The 16,141-nt window shown below is 46.4% G+C and overlaps 3 protein-coding genes across 10 annotated transcripts; 2 read left to right on the plus strand and 1 right to left on the minus strand.

Moving 5' to 3' along the window:
* The first annotated feature begins 3,037 nt into the window (after nucleotides 1–3,037).
* Nucleotides 3,038–5,869, plus strand: TNFAIP8L2 (TNF alpha induced protein 8 like 2). 2 transcript variants are annotated; one of them, XM_020912575.2, is made up of 3 exons: nucleotides 3,050–3,122; nucleotides 4,388–4,443; nucleotides 4,789–5,869. In XM_020912575.2, the coding sequence occupies exon 3, from the start codon at nucleotides 4,794–4,796 to the stop codon at nucleotides 5,346–5,348; it is 555 nt and encodes a 184-aa protein (XP_020768234.1). In that variant the 5' UTR covers nucleotides 3,050–3,122; nucleotides 4,388–4,443; nucleotides 4,789–4,793; the 3' UTR covers nucleotides 5,349–5,869. The 2 variants fall into 2 exon arrangements, with proteins under 2 accessions (XP_020768224.1, XP_020768234.1); XM_020912565.2 differs by lacking the exon at nucleotides 4,388–4,443 and having other exon boundaries at nucleotides 3,038–3,122.
* On the minus strand, nucleotides 5,868–13,420 carry LYSMD1 (LysM domain containing 1). 4 transcript variants are annotated; one of them, XR_002317542.2, is made up of 4 exons: nucleotides 12,515–13,015; nucleotides 7,528–7,886; nucleotides 6,916–7,121; nucleotides 5,868–6,231 (listed from the first exon to the last, which is right to left on the minus strand). XR_002317542.2 is itself a non-coding variant. In XM_020912539.2 (3 exons), the coding sequence occupies exons 1-3, from the start codon at nucleotides 13,015–13,017 to the stop codon at nucleotides 6,983–6,985; spliced, it is 594 nt and encodes a 197-aa protein (XP_020768198.1). In that variant the 5' UTR covers nucleotides 13,018–13,420; the 3' UTR covers nucleotides 5,868–6,982. The 4 variants fall into 4 exon arrangements, 3 of the variants coding, with proteins under 3 accessions (XP_020768198.1, XP_020768184.1, XP_020768203.1); XM_020912539.2 differs by having other exon boundaries at nucleotides 5,868–7,121; nucleotides 12,922–13,420; XM_020912525.2 differs by having other exon boundaries at nucleotides 5,868–7,121.
* A 36-nt stretch (nucleotides 13,421–13,456) lies between these two features.
* SCNM1 (sodium channel modifier 1) lies at nucleotides 13,457–16,111 on the plus strand. 4 transcript variants are annotated; one of them, XM_020912501.2, is made up of 7 exons: nucleotides 13,457–13,646; nucleotides 13,910–13,980; nucleotides 14,218–14,306; nucleotides 14,405–14,502; nucleotides 14,622–14,704; nucleotides 15,132–15,326; nucleotides 15,957–16,111. In XM_020912501.2, the coding sequence occupies exons 1-7, from the start codon at nucleotides 13,596–13,598 to the stop codon at nucleotides 16,054–16,056; spliced, it is 687 nt and encodes a 228-aa protein (XP_020768160.1). In that variant the 5' UTR covers nucleotides 13,457–13,595; the 3' UTR covers nucleotides 16,057–16,111. The 4 variants fall into 4 exon arrangements, with proteins under 4 accessions (XP_020768160.1, XP_020768152.1, XP_020768170.1 ...); XM_020912493.2 differs by having other exon boundaries at nucleotides 13,459–13,646; nucleotides 14,622–14,710; XM_020912511.2 differs by having other exon boundaries at nucleotides 13,460–13,646; nucleotides 13,873–13,980; nucleotides 14,622–14,710.
* The last annotated feature ends 30 nt before the right edge of the window (nucleotides 16,112–16,141 follow it).

Genomic DNA, 16,141 nt, shown 5'->3' on the forward strand with positions numbered 1-16,141 from the left:
AGGGAGGCCCTTAATAAAATCACAGACTACAATGAAGAGTGATTGTCATGATAAAGAAGGTATGTAGTTTTATAGGACTAGGAACAGAGGAGTCACAAGTAGTTTGGGGAGCCACAATGGCTTCACAGACCCAATGGCTTCAGACGCCTTTCCAGCTGAGACCTGAAGGAGGGCTAGGAATTAACCAGGCAGGGAAGAGGTATGCATGGGAAGAGTTCCAGGTAGGGAGACAAAAAGTGGGGGAGCGCAGGAAGAGGGAGAAGGGGAGGAGAGAGAAGCCAGCCATGATGTGTTTTGGAGGAGCTGGGAGGATTGCAACACAGACCAGGGTATAAGGTAAAGCTGGAGAGGTAAACAGGTAAGGAATTGGTAGAATTCTGGCTTCAGAAGGTATTACTGTATTTGCATCTTCTTGTATTTTCACTCCTTTTATTTTCCAATTATATTGTATTATATATTTCTTTTATAAAAGGACTTTTATTTTTCCCTGTGATTTTGACAGTGCCACCTACTATTGGCCCCCAAGTGTGTGATTAATGAATTAATAGAGCACACAGGAATAGAATGCTGCCACATTCATTATGAGGTTGAAGTCATTACCTCCTAACCTTGTGAGGTAATTGTCAGAAAAGCACAGGCTTGGGAATCACACAAGTCCTCAGCCTGCCATTTATTAGTTCTCTAATTTGGGAACAGGTTATCTAACCTCTTTAAGGCTCAGTCTTTTTCATTGGTAAAAAGAATATAGTGACATTTAGTTCATAGAGGTATCAGAGGATGAAGTGAGATATTTATATAACATCTAGCAGAGTACACCCAACAAATGCCAGCTCCTATTCTCTCCTCTCCCTTCCCTTAACTCCCAGTCCATTCTTCTCCGCCTGCCCCTGTGCCTTGCTCCATAAACATTACCTCTCCTTTGCATTTTCTAAGCCTCCCTCTCCACTGCTCCTTCCTCTCAACCTACAAATGTCCTCAAACTCCAAGCCAAAAATAGTCCTTCTCTCAATCCAGCTTCCCATCCCTTTAAGCTACCTTTCCATTTCTCTTCATGCCTTTACCTCCACATTCATTTAAGGCATTGTTGACATTCCCAATCCAAATTCAATCAAGGACCCTCAGCTCTGAAACCTGGGCTGAGAGAGGTGAAAGTAAGAAAGGAGCCAAGACCCAGTCACTGTCTCCAAGGAGAGAATCAATGGTTTTGGAGTCACTGGTATGCTGATTGCCTCCACTTCTAAACATCAACATTTCACAACCTGACATCGTTCCCATTCTTCTTCTTCTGCCAGAACACTTACTTTTCTTAAAAAGTAAAAGTCCTTAAAAAAAAAAAAAATATATATATATATATATATATATATAATCTAATTGGAAAATAAGAGGAGTGAAAATACCATAAGATGCAAACACAGCTAATACCTTCTGAACCCAGATCTCAAGTCCTCTCATCGGTTCTCATCGTGTGCTTAAGAAAATTATACTGGTGATCACTTCCTTTTAAGTGTCCCCTTTCCTCAGTTAAAACTTTGCTGAAGCCCCTAACTCAGTCCCACTGGGCTAATGATTTCCCTCCCCTGATCAAAAACCTTTAATGTCTCCCTACTGTCTATGGCAAAAGTCTGAAGTCTTGAGCAGCTCCCTTAAACCCGTCTGTGATCTGGTCTTTTTCCTTCTTCACTTCATTTTCAAACAATCTATGCTCCAGTCATCAGAATAAATCACCATTTCCTGAATATGCCTTGAATCTCTGTTTGCTCTATGGCTTACGCGTATCTCCATTATCTGGGAAGCATTTCTTCCACACTTTGCCTGCTAGGTAGTTAAATCCATCCTTCTAAGTCTACCTCTTCAGCATTCCTATTAGAAAATATATATATAAATTTCTCTTTACTCTCACAGTTCCTTAATTCCTTAAATTTCTATTAAAGCTAATGACATCATTTGGCTTGTATTACAGTTGTATGTGCTTACATTTATCTCCCTGACTAGGCTGTAAGATTCCCTTTTTTTTTTCCTTCAGGCTGTAAGGTTCTTGATGGTAAATAAATTTGCCTCATTTACGGACTGTGACTTACCTTCATTTTTTGTATCTTAGCAGCTATGAAGCATAGTCAATGAGCTCGTTGCCTCTAGTGGTACGATGATGTGCTGACACCTGCTGGTCATATCTAGTTCTGCAGCCTGACCCAGCATCTTCCTCTCAAGTTTAGGGGTGAAGAGAAGTGTTAGTCGCTCAGTCGTGTTCGACTCTCTGTTACCCCATGGACTGTAGTCTGCCAGACTCCTCTGCCCATGGGATTCTCCAGGCAAGAATACCGGAGTGGGTTGCCATTCCCTTCTCCAGGGGATCTCCTCGACCCAGGGATGGGAAACCAGGTCTCCTGCGTTGTAGGCAGATTCTTTACCATCTGAGCCACCAGGGAAGTGCAAGTATTAGGGGTGGGGACACACTTACCCCTGGAAAATTAAATGGCAACCCACTCCAGGATACTTGCCTGGGAAATCCCATGAACAGAGGAGCCTGATGAGCTACAAATGGTTGGACATGACTGAGAGACTGAGCATGTATGCATACCCTTACCCTGCCAGGTACTGGAAGCCTGTTCTGGTAATGTTGCCCCACAGCCCCAACCATCCTTGGTGACTCTAGGGGCACACTCAGAACTGCTGATCTCTAACTTGCTTCTGGTGCCTCCAGTCTAAGTTCAGTACAATCTTCAGAACTTTCTGCACCGACCCCCATGCCAGCAATTTGTACATCACATTTTCCCCAGTACCAGAGAAATATAAGGAGAACAAGATCTCAAGGAACTGGGCAGCAAGAGGAGAAAGAGGCAGGTAATTTGGGAACAGGGGATGTGCAATTCCTCCTCCTCACCTCAAGGAATCAAGACTGTTTCCTACAGAATGCTGTTCCTTCTGACCTTTGTCTTATTTATAGGAGGCTGCTGGGGCCATGGACTTTCTTGGTGACACTGTGATGAACCGGAGGTTGAGCACAGAGTAGGGAGGCGGGGCTTGGGGGTGGGGCCAGGCCAAAGGGCCTCACTTAGGAGCTTCTCCATTCTGTCAGCTCTCCCGGAACATTCAAGGCGAGACTGGCACCCAGGGCGCAGCAGGTGAGGGACCGGGCAATGACAGAGGGCAGGCTTCAGGGGAGATGGTGGCAGAAGAGCCCCGCTGTCAACCCGAGCTTTCCATCTTGTGGCTCTCATTTGATGGAATTCTTGAGTCTCGGGGGGAGGTCCAGCTCAGTTTTTCCTGGAGTAAAGCAGCCTCAGAAAGAAAGACATGGTTTTGGATGGGTGGGCGCGCAGGGCTGAGGGATGGCGGTGGATAAGGGCATGTGAGAGACCCCTGAGAGATGCAAGGAGATCTCAGGAGACATGGATATAGATGTAAGGGCCAGTGAGAGAGTATGGCCAGGGGGTCACAGGGCAGCACTCAGTCAAGTGAAAACAGGAGACTGAAACACGGAGGGAGGGAGAGGACAGTGGACCAAATGCGAGATGGCAACGGAGGCAGTGGAGAGCTGGGTAACAGGAAGGCCGAGGAGGAAGGAAGGCTCACATGGAGCAATCTCCTCTTCCGGCTGCAGAGTGTGGTCCAGAAAGCCCCAGCAAAGCTGGGGGCAGAGCAAGGTTCTAGGTTTCCACTGGACTGGTTCGGCTGGGGGAGAACCCCCCACCCCAGTGACACCTCCCCTGCTTCTTCAGACTCCCATTTTGGTTGGGGGACAGGGCGAGGCTGCTCCTCACTGCGGTCAGAGCCACATCCTGCAGAGGAACAGGGGAGGGGGAAGTAAGAAGCAAAACAAGCAGAACCACCATAGGCACGACCATGGGGAGAGCGCTCCGGGACACAGGCACTCATGTGCCGCCAGCAGGGCCTCAGTGCAGCCCCGGCAGAGGACCTGAGCCCTCTGGGGCAGTCTTGAGGTGCTTCTTTCTCATGCTTCCTCGGCGTGCTTCCACCTCACTGACAGCATTCCACGGGAGGAGGCTTCTTCAGATTGTGTGGTTCAAGGCCCACTTTTATCATTTGCCAGTGATTTAGCAAAATTGCTTAATTATTCTTAGTTTCATTTTCCTCATTGCAAATTGGGGATACGTACCTTACAAAGGGTTGGAAGACTGAGATAATTCACATGAAGCACTTGCCACACAGTAGGTCCTCAATAAATGTTAATTATTATTATCATCTTTTAATCAGGACTCCAGGGACCCCTGTATTTCTCATTGTCTCTAAAGGCAGTACAGCACACTAGCTGACACGGGCTTTTAGAGTCAGAAAAACAGTTGTGTTTGACCTTGGGTAAATTATTTAATGTAAGCTTAAGTATTCTCAGCTGTAAAACAAAGACAGTAATACCTACACTTCACAGTGTAGGTGCAGTACCGTCAGTGTCCAGAAAGGGCAGCTGTGAGAGCTATCTGCCAGGTAAGCTTTATCTTCCCTACTGTAGGAGCAACAACCCACTTCCCTTGAGGTCTTGGCTGTGGTGGGCTAGCTTGGGGTATGCCCTCATCCCTCCAGCTAAAGCTCCTATGGTTCTGCTGGCCTGTTTTAGAGATCATGATGTCCCACAGTCCTAAAGGGAAAAGTGGGAACAAAGTGTTGAGGACTGAGGGGGCCCGGGGGAAAGAGATGACAAACAGAGATGATGATGAGACAGAAACCAAAGAGACAGAAAGGGGAAAAGCTATTTCTCTCTTGCTAAGGAAGCCTATGGCCTCTCTTCTAGTGACTGATCACATCACTCCCCCCACCCCGACCCTTCCCTAGGAACCATGGAGTCCTTCAGTTCAAAGAGTCTGGCGCTACAGGCAGAGAAGAAGTTACTGAGTAAGATGGCAGGGCGGTCTGTGGCTCATCTCTTCGTGGATGAGACGAGCAGCGAGGTGCTAGACGAGCTCTACCGTGTGTCCAAAGAATACACACGCAGCAGGCCCCAGGCCCAGCGGGTTATCAAGGACCTGATCAAGGTGGCGGTCAAGGTGGCCGTGCTGCACCGCAGTGGCTGCTTCAACCCCAGCGAGCTGGCCCTGGCAACCCGCTTTCGCCAGAAGCTGCGACAGGGCGCCATGACAGCACTCAGCTTCGGGGAGGTGGACTTCACCTTCGAGGCCGCCGTGCTGGCCAGCCTGCTGACCGAGTGCCGGGACATGCTGCTGGAGCTGGTGGAGCGCCACCTCACACCCAAGTCCCATGGCCGCATCCGCCACGTGTTCGATCACTTCTCTGACGCCGGCCTGCTCACGGCCCTCTACGGGCCTGATTACACCCAGCACCTGGGCAAGATCTGTGACGGGCTGAGGAAGCTGCTGGACGAGGGCAAGCTCTGAGAGCCGCAGCCCCGGCGCGCTCCTTCTGGGCAGAATGGCCGACTGAGAAAACTACACATATCAGGCTTCTAACCCTGCGCCTCTGCACTAATGCTTCTCAATCCTCAGGCTTCAGTCTTTCCCGAGAGTGCGTGTGACTCTGAGACTACCCCACCCCCAAACTCCTGGTGGAGAAGAAGCAATGGCTGAGGGTTGAGGCCTCTCTTCCCACTCCAGCCCCAAGACCGGAAACAAAGCTGCCTGAAAAAGACGAAGTGAAACTTGGATCTCTGTTTTCCCCGCAAAGGGCCTTTCAAACAGGGAAGCCCCCTCACCTCAGAACCAGGGTAAGAGGGCACAGCCCAGCTAACTCTTCTGGGGACACTAAAGACAGCTGGGGGGAAGGGGACCCTGAGAGACATTCTAGACCTTCAGATCTCGGCAGAGTCTGGAGGGATCCCAGAGGCTCTGCTCCAGATGGCAGGAAGAAGGGGCTAGGGCGGGGAAGAGTCTCACAGAGGAAATAAAACTATTAAAACATGCACAGGGCTCAATGTTTAATCTCTCCAGCTTCTTACATCTTATGACCATCACAGAGGGAAGAGGTATATAAACACCACTCATCTCACCTCTCACCATTTCCATATAGGAGACTGAGGCATATTTCCAATATCACTAGGGTTTCCTTGCCTACTTCTTCTGTTTAAGACACTCAAAAAAACTATACCACAGATCAGTGCTACAAATTGCAAATAAATACGTAGTGAGGAGCAAGGCATAGATCAATAGGCTCTGGTAGGGAGAGGGTATAACAAAGAGGCTCCCATGGCAAAAAGATTCCCACAACTGTCTTCCTCTTCAAACTCCAAGTCAATTCTTCTTCCATCCCTTAGTCTCACACAGGCTGAAGAGAGGAGCAGATCAGAGAGGTGAACTGGTGGCACGGAGGGTTCCAGACCCTACATTGCTGTTGTTTTTTTTCTCAGAGCAAGAGTTGTGAAAAAGTTACAGTGACCTGGTTAGTCAAGACTAAGCCCAGATTCTTTCATTTGAGATTGGGGGCAAGGCCCGGCACAGTCTGCCACTCCCTGCAGCAGGGCTAGATCACTGATGGCCCATGCTCAATAAAATGGTTGGCTAAGAAGGTGGGGAAGGTGGACTAGAAATCACTGGCTCACTGTTCCTGGGTTCCCCTCATCCCAGGGCTACAGAAATCCCATTTTTCAGCTAAGAGTGGGAAACAATAAGGTACAGCAAATAAATATTACTTCAATATAGCACCAAATAAATTAGGTAACAGAGTTGGAGATGGGGAGGAAGTTAAGGGCTAGGGGAGTCCCTGCCTCCCTTGGCTCTAAGGTCAAGGAATCATGAAAGGGACGGGAAGGGCAGCAGGGATGTAAAAGACCTTTTGAGTCTAAAGACCAATTCTAGACTCAGCCCAAGAACAGAGAAGGGGTCTGTTTCCCATCCTCTACCCTTGCCAATAGAACTGCTCCAGGCCAAGGAACTCTTGCCGGACAAGGAGGCTGGGGAGATGGCAGGAGTGCAGGGAGATAGGCTGGGAAGCCGTGTTCCTGAGCCTCACCTCCAGCTCCTCTCTCCCTCACGATGCTCCTTCAGCATCTGGCTTCTCTCAATCCATTCTGGGGACCTCAGAGTTTGAAGATTTCATCTTCCTGGTCCCGAAGTGTCCGGGTCCGAGAGGTCTGGGTCAGTGGCACGGGACCTAGGACTGCTCGTTGCTGCATCCGAGGAGAGCTCAGGTGAAGACTTGAATCCTCCCCAGGTATCCTGCAGGCAAGGAAAAGGGGGAAAGAGCTACAGATCAAGGGAAGAAACTGAGGTGGGCTGAGTGAAGAAGTAAGTGGGAAGCTGTCTTCCTCTAATGTACATGAACTGGTTGCTTTACGATGTAGTCCAACACCCTCTGGATAAATCCTAACCCTAACGTTCCTTCATGGGTCATCAGAGCAGTAAGAACAGCCAACTGTTTCCCTCTACTGGGAACTCAGAATCATTTTCCAGTGCCTCCACCCATTCCAACAGCCATGGGCTCTGCGAATTGTCTTGGGGCCACCTGAGGGAAAGGCTTCACCTTGCTTCTGCTGACACTGGGCTTACTTTGTGCCTGATCAGGTAAGGTTGGGGGAACAGGGAAATTTACGGAGGGACTTAAAAGGACCCATTCAAGACTCACCCACTTTCCCCCCTTTTCAGCTTCTGGGCAGCAGCCTTCTTTGACAGGCTGATCTGTGAATCAAGCTTCTTAAGGAAATCGGAGGCAGAGAGGTCATGTATGGGGGGCTCCTGGCCAGGTGTGGGAAGGACTTCCCCATTGGCATGGCCTAAACCTCTTTCTCCTTTCTTCCTCTCAGCTGAGTGTGGTTGAACTTCATCCTTACTTGGCTGTACTGCTTCTTCTCCATCCTTCTCTTCCTCAGAATCCAAACCATTGAACAGGTCTCTGGGCTCTGTCAGGATGGGGATGTAGAGGGTTTTCTTCAGGAAGATGGAGTCATTAGTATAAAGGCGGTTTGCACGCTTAATCTGTTCCATCTTTAAAAAAAAGTCACCACAATTAATGACAGTAATAACAATCCACCTTATATTTGTATAGGATCTCATCCTTTTATTTTTTATTTTTTTCATCTCAGGCCTTTTAAAGTGATTGTTCAGAGTCTTATCTGGCCCTATAACTACCAAAATTATAAAGGGCTGATATTATCCCTATTTTATTGATCAGTAGTTTTTCACACTTTTTGGTTTTAGGGCCCCTTTACATTTAAAAAAAATATTGAGGAAAAAAGCTTTTACTTATGTTAATCACATCTAACAATATTTAAGTTATTGTTATTATAAATTAAAACTTTAAAAATTTAAAACCCTGTTATATGTTAACATAAATATTTTAATGAAAAATAATATATTTTCTAAGACAAAAATAACGAACATGTAGCAAGAACAGATGCACTGTTTTACATTTTTGTAAATCACTTGCATGTCCGATTTAATTGAAGACAACAGGCTTCTCATATCTGCCTCTACAAGCATCTGCTGCAGTATCACAGGTCACATGGCTTCGGGAAAACACAGTGTGCACCCATGAAAATAAAAAAGACATATAAAGTCTTGCTATTATTACTATGAAAATAGTTTTGACCTTGTGGATCCCTAAAGAGTCTTAGGGACCCCTAGATTTTGAAACTACTGTAAAAATGAAGGAACTCACTTTGAAACTAACTAGATTCTGATGCCTTTCTAGCTCTTGGCTCAAAGGCGGTGGAGCAATGTCCCATAAAGATGAAGGAGCTGAGGCTCAGAGAGGTTAAGTTACTTGCCTAGCAAGCTTGTGATAGAGCTAGAATTCTGAGCCTTTTTACTCCTCCCAGGAATGCTTATCTTATTTATTTTGGCCATTTTGCAAGACACGTGGGCTCTTAGTTCCCTGACCAAGGCTGGAACCCATGCCCCCTGTAATGGTTAAGGCCCCCTTAACCACTGGGCCTCCTGGGAAGTCCCAGTGGATTAATTAATAAATATTATTAATATTATAATGTTAATAATTTCACCGATCAAGTATTTATTTAGTGCCTACTTTATTCATCACTAAACACAGTGGCTGGCATCACCATCTATATCTACCTGCCTCCCAAGGTAGAAATATCACTGTCATCCTTAACTCACACTTTTCTTTCACCATCTATACCCAAGGGGTCAACAAAAATGCTGCAAAAATCTCTCTCATCTCTGGTCTCAGCTTCACATTGCCATTGACTTAGAACAGACTCAGTATGTCTCATTTGGGTATTGTTAAGTTTTTTAACTGGTCTTCCTCCCTCCATTTCAACTTATCTTCTACCCTGCTGACATATATCTTTTAAAAAAAAATTTAACCTCATCAACCCACTACCTTGCTTATGAACCTTCTATGGCTCCCCACTGGGTCAGAGATAAAATCCAAATTACCATTCAAGGGCATCCTCAATCTTGCCTTCATAGGAAGTCCAACACCTCCCTTCTTCGGCCACTTACACCTTTTGCCATCCTGAACTTTCTATTTTTCTTCCAACATTTCATGATCTTTCACACTTTTGTGGCTTTATCTGCCTGGAATGCTTCACCACTGCTCCCTTCTTGGCCTGGAAAACTTCTCAACAACTACCATTCCCTTTGTGTTATCTTCTTCAGGGATCCCAATGCATACTGTAAATATTGCCATAATAATACCTATCTTATTATATTATACTGTAGGCATATTTGTCCTGCGCAAACTGTGAGTCATTTAAGGGCAAGACTGGTGACTTGCTGTCTCTGTATCCCTAAGATTCTCCTCAACATCGCACAAACTTGGCACAGAGCAGAGGCTCATTAATGCTTTATGAGTAAAGAAACTAGATAATAAAATATAGAAACCACAGACACAGTATATCAGTATTTTATTACCCGAGGCCGGGCAGCCAGTTTTACTAAAAATTCATCCCATAAAGGCACCAGTTTGGGAGATCATAATTCTTATAACTGTCCAATATCAAAGCTGTTTCCACTCTAGGCCAAGACTACTAAAATAAACTTGACTAATAAAATCTTATGCTATAATGAGTTTAAAAATAAAATTGGATTGATCTGAACAGTAAAAACAGTTAAAAGCGGCTTGCAGTTTTATACTTTTACTTTGCCAAGTACTTTGATGCTATTCATTTTATTTTGCCTAGATAATATCCTAGGTCCCTTCTAGTTCCAAGACGATATGAATTAATTTGTGAATTTTCTGTTGCTTTTATTACTTCCCAGAAGTACCATATATGGGACATTGTTCCTCTGCCTTCAAGCCAAGAGCTAGAAGGTCGTTAGAATCTAGTTAGTTTAATAGAGCAGTTCAAAGTGAGGATTTTATTTTTTTGGCCTTGCAACACAGCATGTGGGCTCTTAGTTCCAGGCCAGGGATTGAACCCATGCCTCCTCAGTGGAAGCACAGAGTCTTAACCACTGGACCACCACGGAAGTCCCATGAAATGAGGATTTCAGAACAAGACAACTTGGTCTGAATCCTAGCTCTAACAATTAGACTAGTTGTATACAGTCTATAGCAAGTTAACTCTCAAAGCTTCAGTCTCCTTATCATTAAAAATTTATTTTTATTGAAGTATAATTGACTTACAGTATTATATTAATTTAAGATGTACCACATAGTGATATTTCTTATCTTTAAATGGAAATGGTCACATCTACCTCATAAAGTTTTATGGATATAATATGAGATAATAGAGCTTGGCATATACTAAGTGTTCCTTAAATGACAGGTAGGTAATAAATTAGGTAATTTATTTACCCAAGTTGTTTATTTTTTATTCTCACTGTACAAATGGTGAGGAAACTGAGGCCCCAGACAGTAAAGTGACTGACTATCCAGTCACTCAGCTAGTAAGCAGCAGAATGAAACCAGAACCTAGAACTTCTCTTTACTAGACTACAGAGCTTTTCTGTACTCAGAAAGATACAGGGCAGTAAGAAAAACCTCTCAAACAATAATTGTTGATTCACTAGTAGCAGTTTCCTTCATTGCACAGCATCTGAGCCTCTGCTGGGATGAAAGGACTGCTCAGTACTTTCAAACCCATTTCCTTTATTTAGGTCATCCCTCTACTTAAATGTGCACTTTACTATACTCCCTGTCTCCAGTGTGGAAATTTTAGCCAGACTTTCATTCATTCAAAAAACATCTATTAAGCTTCTATGTGCTGGGGATTATGTCAGGCTCTGCTGCTGCTGCTAAGTCACTTCAGTCGTGGCCGACTCTGTGTGACCCCATAGACGGCAGCCCACCAGGCTCCCCCATCCCTGGGATTCTCCAGGCAAGAACACTGGAATGGGTTGCCATTTCCTTCTCCAATGCATGAAAGTGAAAAGTGAAAGTGAAGTTGCTCAGTCATATCCAACTCTTAGCGACCTCATGGACTGCAGCCTACCAGGCTCCTCCATCCATGGGGTTCTCCAGGCAAGGGTACTGGAGTGGGGTGCGATTGCCTTCTCCATGTCAGGCTCTAGAGATATAAAATTGAAAAGAAATAGTTCTGTCCCTTAGAATGCAAGCTATTGGAAAGATAAAGATGTAAAGGGTGCAGATCACTGGATTACATAGGTTTATAGAGAGGAGCATAGAGAAAGGAATCTCCAAGTCTTTGAAAGCCCATTGTGATGATTCCCTTAAAGTCTGCACTAATGTCCCCTTCCAAATAAAAACCAATCTTCTTTCCTGACTTCCCACTCTTTGTTAACATCTCTACAAACTCACCATGTTCTGTCACCTACAATCATTATTTGTGTCCCTGCCCACTTCTCACTAGACTGTAAATTACATGAGAGCAGCAACTACACATTTATGTTTCTATCTCCCAAGATGGTTACCACAATGCTTTGAACATACCAAGCAGAAAAACATTGCCTAAATTCAACAAGATATAGGGGAAGACCCTTATCAACTTTAAAGCAATGTATTTTTACTCCTACTAAATATACCCTATGCATAAGCTGAAATGCTTGGCATAGACAGCACCTGTTTTGTACCACAGAAACCACCTTCCACCTTCTTGAAAAGAAGAGGGCAGAGCATTGAGGAGGAGAAAAGAACAAGAGGAGACAGCACTTAAGGAACCTCAGACTAAAAACTAGCTCTGCATTGTTTGCTGTGAATGTTTAGTCATTCTCAATTAAAATATTTCTATGTAGTTAACAGTACAGGCTTTGTAATCAGACAGACCTGTTTGAATTTTCACGTCAACACTTATTAGTTATTTGACTTTGGTCAAACTAGTTAACCAATCTAAGTCTCAGTTTCTTCGTCTGTAAAAAGGGCACAATCATTATATGCTTGATAGGGATGTGAGGATCAAATGGGCAAATGGATGCAAAGTCTTTAGTACAGTGACTGGCCTAGTAAATAAATGCTGCTCCCCTCCTTTGGGATAATGGGACAGGATTTGTCCCCACCAGACAGTGCAACACTGACATGGGAAAACAAAAAGATAAAGGTGGACCAAACCTTTATCACAATCAATTTATCACAATTAATTAATATAAACACAATTAAGAACATTTCAAGGGAAGTTGCCTAGAGGGCCATACATTCTCATGAGGAATAAACCTCTTCTAAGTGGATATCTGCGTCCCAATCCTGGAAGACTCACCGTCACCCCGTATTTGAGTGCTAGTCCAGCCAGGGTGTCTCCGGGCGCCAACGGATGCTCCAGGCGTCTTTCCCTCACCGGGGAGCAGGCAGACTGCACCAGGCTTCCATAAGAACGAGCCCGGCTCCCTTGAAGCAGTCCTGACCCCCCGAGGGGGGCCTGTCTAGAGGGAGAAGCCATCTCCTTACCCTGCGGACAACTGAGGTTACAACTACGGGAGGCCCGGCCAAGTGACCGATAGTGACGGGCTCGCGGTCCGAAAATGGGTATCTTACAGGATCCTTCTACCCTTCAGTCTTCTCTAAGTCTCCCCGCCTCCCACGGCGACACGCGACCTGTCAGCCCGAGCTTCTCCTCCCTCCAAGTCCCCTTCCCACAAATCTGTACTCCGACTGTTCAGTCCCTACCTGAATCTTTCCTAAGCACCCCTCCGACTTTCGATTCCCCACAACAGCTCGCGACGTTGACCCCTGACCTTTGAACTCTATCAACCTCCTTAACATGTAACTCAATTTTCCCCTACGTCTGACAGCCCGACCTCCTGGATCCCCAATACCCCGACTCCGCCCCGTCCCGGGGTTGGCCCTCTAGGGTCAGGAACAGATTAGGCCCACCCTACGTGGGCTGTGGCTGCAGGCGAAGGGCGTGACAATAGCGAGAGTCTGTAGCACTCTTTCCCCTTCAGAGATCCTCAAAGGTACTCTCCAAACCAAATCAGTGACACTCTCGAATTCGGGCTCCACATCTAGGTTCTTGTCGTTCCAAACGCTTCGACTCTGCCGAGACGAATGGGCTTGGATTCAGCCCGGCGGCAAGCTCTTTGAAAAAAGACTTCATTTCCCAAAAGGCCCCGCGCCGGTGAGGTCGCAGGGCACCATAGGAAATGCAGTCCCCCTCGGCCGACTAGACGCTAGCTTCCGGGATCGCGCAGTGCATTCGTGGAAGCACATCGCCGGAAGTCAGGGGGCCAGCCGGAAAGAGACCGGGAGGAACGGAGACGTCCCACTCCCGCTACGGTGGCCTGAAAGGAGTGGCGAAGGCGGCTGGATAGAGTTTATGATTTCTGGGGCTCACAGTCGTGATGTCTTTCAAGAGGGAAGGAGACGATTGGAGTCAACTCAATGTGCTCAAAGTAGGCGGAGAGGAGTGCATCCGAAGCAGCTTCACCTGCCCTCTGAAGGCCGTAAAGGAGCTGTTTTGTTGCTGTTGGCAACAACTGGGGGGCGGGGCGGAGGGAACCAAAAGACTAGAGGTGGTGGTGACCCCTTCCTCGCCGCAGATGTGTGTTCTTTCGTGGTCTTTATGCCCTTTGAGTCCTCCTCTCTATCATTTCCCTTTTATCCCTCCCTCATATCCAGCTGATCCCGTCCGGACTTCTTCCCCTGTCCCCTGCAGAAACGAAGAGTCGGGGACCTGCTTGCCAGTTACATCCCAGAGGATGAGGCGCTGATGCTACGGGATGGACGGTGAGAGCGAGGAGTGGATCAAGTTTAAGGGTTTTGAAGTTAGAGACTCAAGAACTTTTGTTATTAAGGAGGAGAGCAGGAGTATCTAGGATTCTTTGGCTGTGAGTGAGTGACAGGGATGTGGGTGATGGAGACAGAGACTTGGGAGTTGGGCTTTGGAAATGAATGCTTGGACGGGGTGGGACCTATGACCGAGACTCCACTCCCCAGGGAGCAATGATCTTTCCTCCTCCCCAGCTTTGCTTGTGCCATCTGTCCCCACCGGCCTGTCCTGGACACTCTGGCCATGCTGACTGCCCACCGTGCAGGCAAAAAACATCTGTCCAGTAAGTTTGGGAAGACAGTCGATACAGAGGAAACCCTTAAAATCTCTTCAGACCACCCTTGGTGCTCTGCTTTTAATCCTCTTCCCCTTTCTCCTCAGGCTTGCAGCTTTTCTATGGCAAGAAGCCACCAGGAAAGGGCACAGAGCAGAATCCAAGACAGCATAATGAACTCAGGAGAGAAGAGACCACAGCAGAGGTAATCAGAGAGGGGAAGTTGTGTTCCAGGCAGGACTGTGCTGCACACCTGAGGCTTGAAGGACTGTGGCTTGTTTCTGGCTCTGAAGGCTCTGACTCTGTCTCTGGTCTCCATGCCAGGCTCCTCTCTTAACCCAGACTCGACTTATCACTCAGAGTGCTCTGCACAGAGCTCCTCACTATAACAGTTGCTGCCGCCGAAGGTACAGGTCAGTGGGATGGGAAAGCCAGAGGTAGGGAGGGACAAGAGATAGATAGCTCTAAAGTGATTATTTTCCTAATTGTAATCTGAGAAATACTAAGTGTTCTGGGGGTATTGACTTGTATTTCAGGAAAAAGATTTTTGTAACTAAAAAGTTTGGGAAGTGCTGCTTTGTAATCTTATTTGATTGAAAATTAGTGTATTTTAAGGGTTCTACAAAATCTTAAGATAAAAATTTAAAAAACCCTTAAAAGATTAATTTAGCCTTTCCTAAATTTACTGGATTCCAAAATTCTTTTTACGCAGAACACTTACTAATATCTTGAGGAACACAGAATTGGGAAGCACTTCTGTAAGGAGTTGGGAGTCACAGGAGATTAGGCCCTTTCCTTTACTGCTTTTACAGACTTTGATTCTTCTCTGTCCAGACCAGAAGCCCCTCGTCCCTCTGTCTCTCGTCCCCCTTTGCCACCCCCAGAGGTTGAACCCCAAGGTGGGAAGATCAATAGAGAACCTGAGCCTGAGGCTGGTTCACAGACCAAGGAGTCAGCCACTGTCTCATCCCCCGCACCTATGAGTCCCACAAGAAGACGGGCCCTGGATCATTATCTCACCCTTCGAAGGTGAGTATGCAGAATTTTTCCTGTTTTTCCCTTTCCTCTCTGACCCTCCTTGTTTCAGATCTTCTCAAGTATTTTTACTTATCCCCATGGGGCTTCCCAGGTGGCACAGTGGTAAAGAAACCACCTGCCAATGCAGGAGATGCAGGTTCGATTTCTGGGTCAGGAAGATCCCCTGGAGGAGGGCATGGCAACCCACTCCAGTATTCTTACCTGGAGAATCCGGGTGGGCTACACTCCACAGGGTCACAGAGTCAGTTCCTACTGAAGCAACTTAGCACACATGCATGTATGCACAGACTCCTTACATACGTAACTTTTTTCTAGATAGTTCAGGAAATTAATTAATTAGATAGAAAGAACTATTGGGGTTTCCCAGGAGGCTCAGCAGTAAAGAATCCTCCTGTAGTGCACAAGAGGCAGGTTCGACCCCTGAGTTGGGAAGATTCCCCTGGAGAAGGAAATGGCAACCCATTCTAGTATTCTTGCCTGGGAAATCCCATGGACATAGGAGCCTGGCAGGCTACAGTCCATGGGACTGCAGAGTCGGACGTGACAGAGCACTCGCACACATGCTTTTATTAATTTAATAAACTTCCTTTCCTGACCAGTTCTGTTTTCTGATGTTTCCAGCTCTGGATGGATCCCAGATGGACGAGGTCGATGGATAAAAGATGAAAATGTTGAGTTTGACTCTGATGAGGAGGAACCCCCTGATCTCCCCTTGGACTGACATCCTCTTTCCCCATTCATTTCACAAATAAACTACTGCAAGCGCTGGGAGCCCAGCTTTCTTTCAGTCTGGTTCCTTGTTTCAG

The sequence above is a fragment of the Odocoileus virginianus genome, chromosome 5 (genome assembly GCF_023699985.2).
Source record: "Odocoileus virginianus isolate 20LAN1187 ecotype Illinois chromosome 5, Ovbor_1.2, whole genome shotgun sequence".
In the NCBI taxonomy this organism is placed as follows: domain Eukaryota; kingdom Metazoa; phylum Chordata; class Mammalia; order Artiodactyla; family Cervidae; genus Odocoileus; species Odocoileus virginianus.

Excerpts from the sequence above, each read along its gene's own strand:
- TNFAIP8L2 (XM_020912565.2), top strand. The coding sequence starts at position 4,794 with ATGGAGTCCTTCAGTTCAAAGAGTCTGGCGCTACAGGCAGAGAAGAAG.
- LYSMD1 (XM_020912525.2), bottom strand. The coding sequence starts at position 12,694 with ATGGCTTCTCCCTCTAGACAGGCCCCCCTCGGGGGGTCAGGACTGCTT. Across the intron at positions 7,887-12,514 it reads CACTCAAATACGGGGTGACG|ATGGAACAGATTAAGCGTGC; the intron begins GTGAGTCTTCCA and ends TTTTTTTTAAAG. Across the intron at positions 7,122-7,527 it reads CTGAAAAGGGGGGAAAGTGG|GATACCTGGGGAGGATTCAA; the intron begins GTGAGTCTTGAA and ends CCTTGCCTGCAG.
- SCNM1 (XM_020912493.2), top strand. The coding sequence starts at position 13,596 with ATGTCTTTCAAGAGGGAAGGAGACGATTGGAGTCAACTCAATGTGCTC. Across the intron at positions 13,647-13,909 it reads GTCAACTCAATGTGCTCAAA|AAACGAAGAGTCGGGGACCT; the intron begins GTAGGCGGAGAG and ends TGTCCCCTGCAG. Across the intron at positions 15,327-15,956 it reads CATTATCTCACCCTTCGAAG|CTCTGGATGGATCCCAGATG; the intron begins GTGAGTATGCAG and ends TGATGTTTCCAG.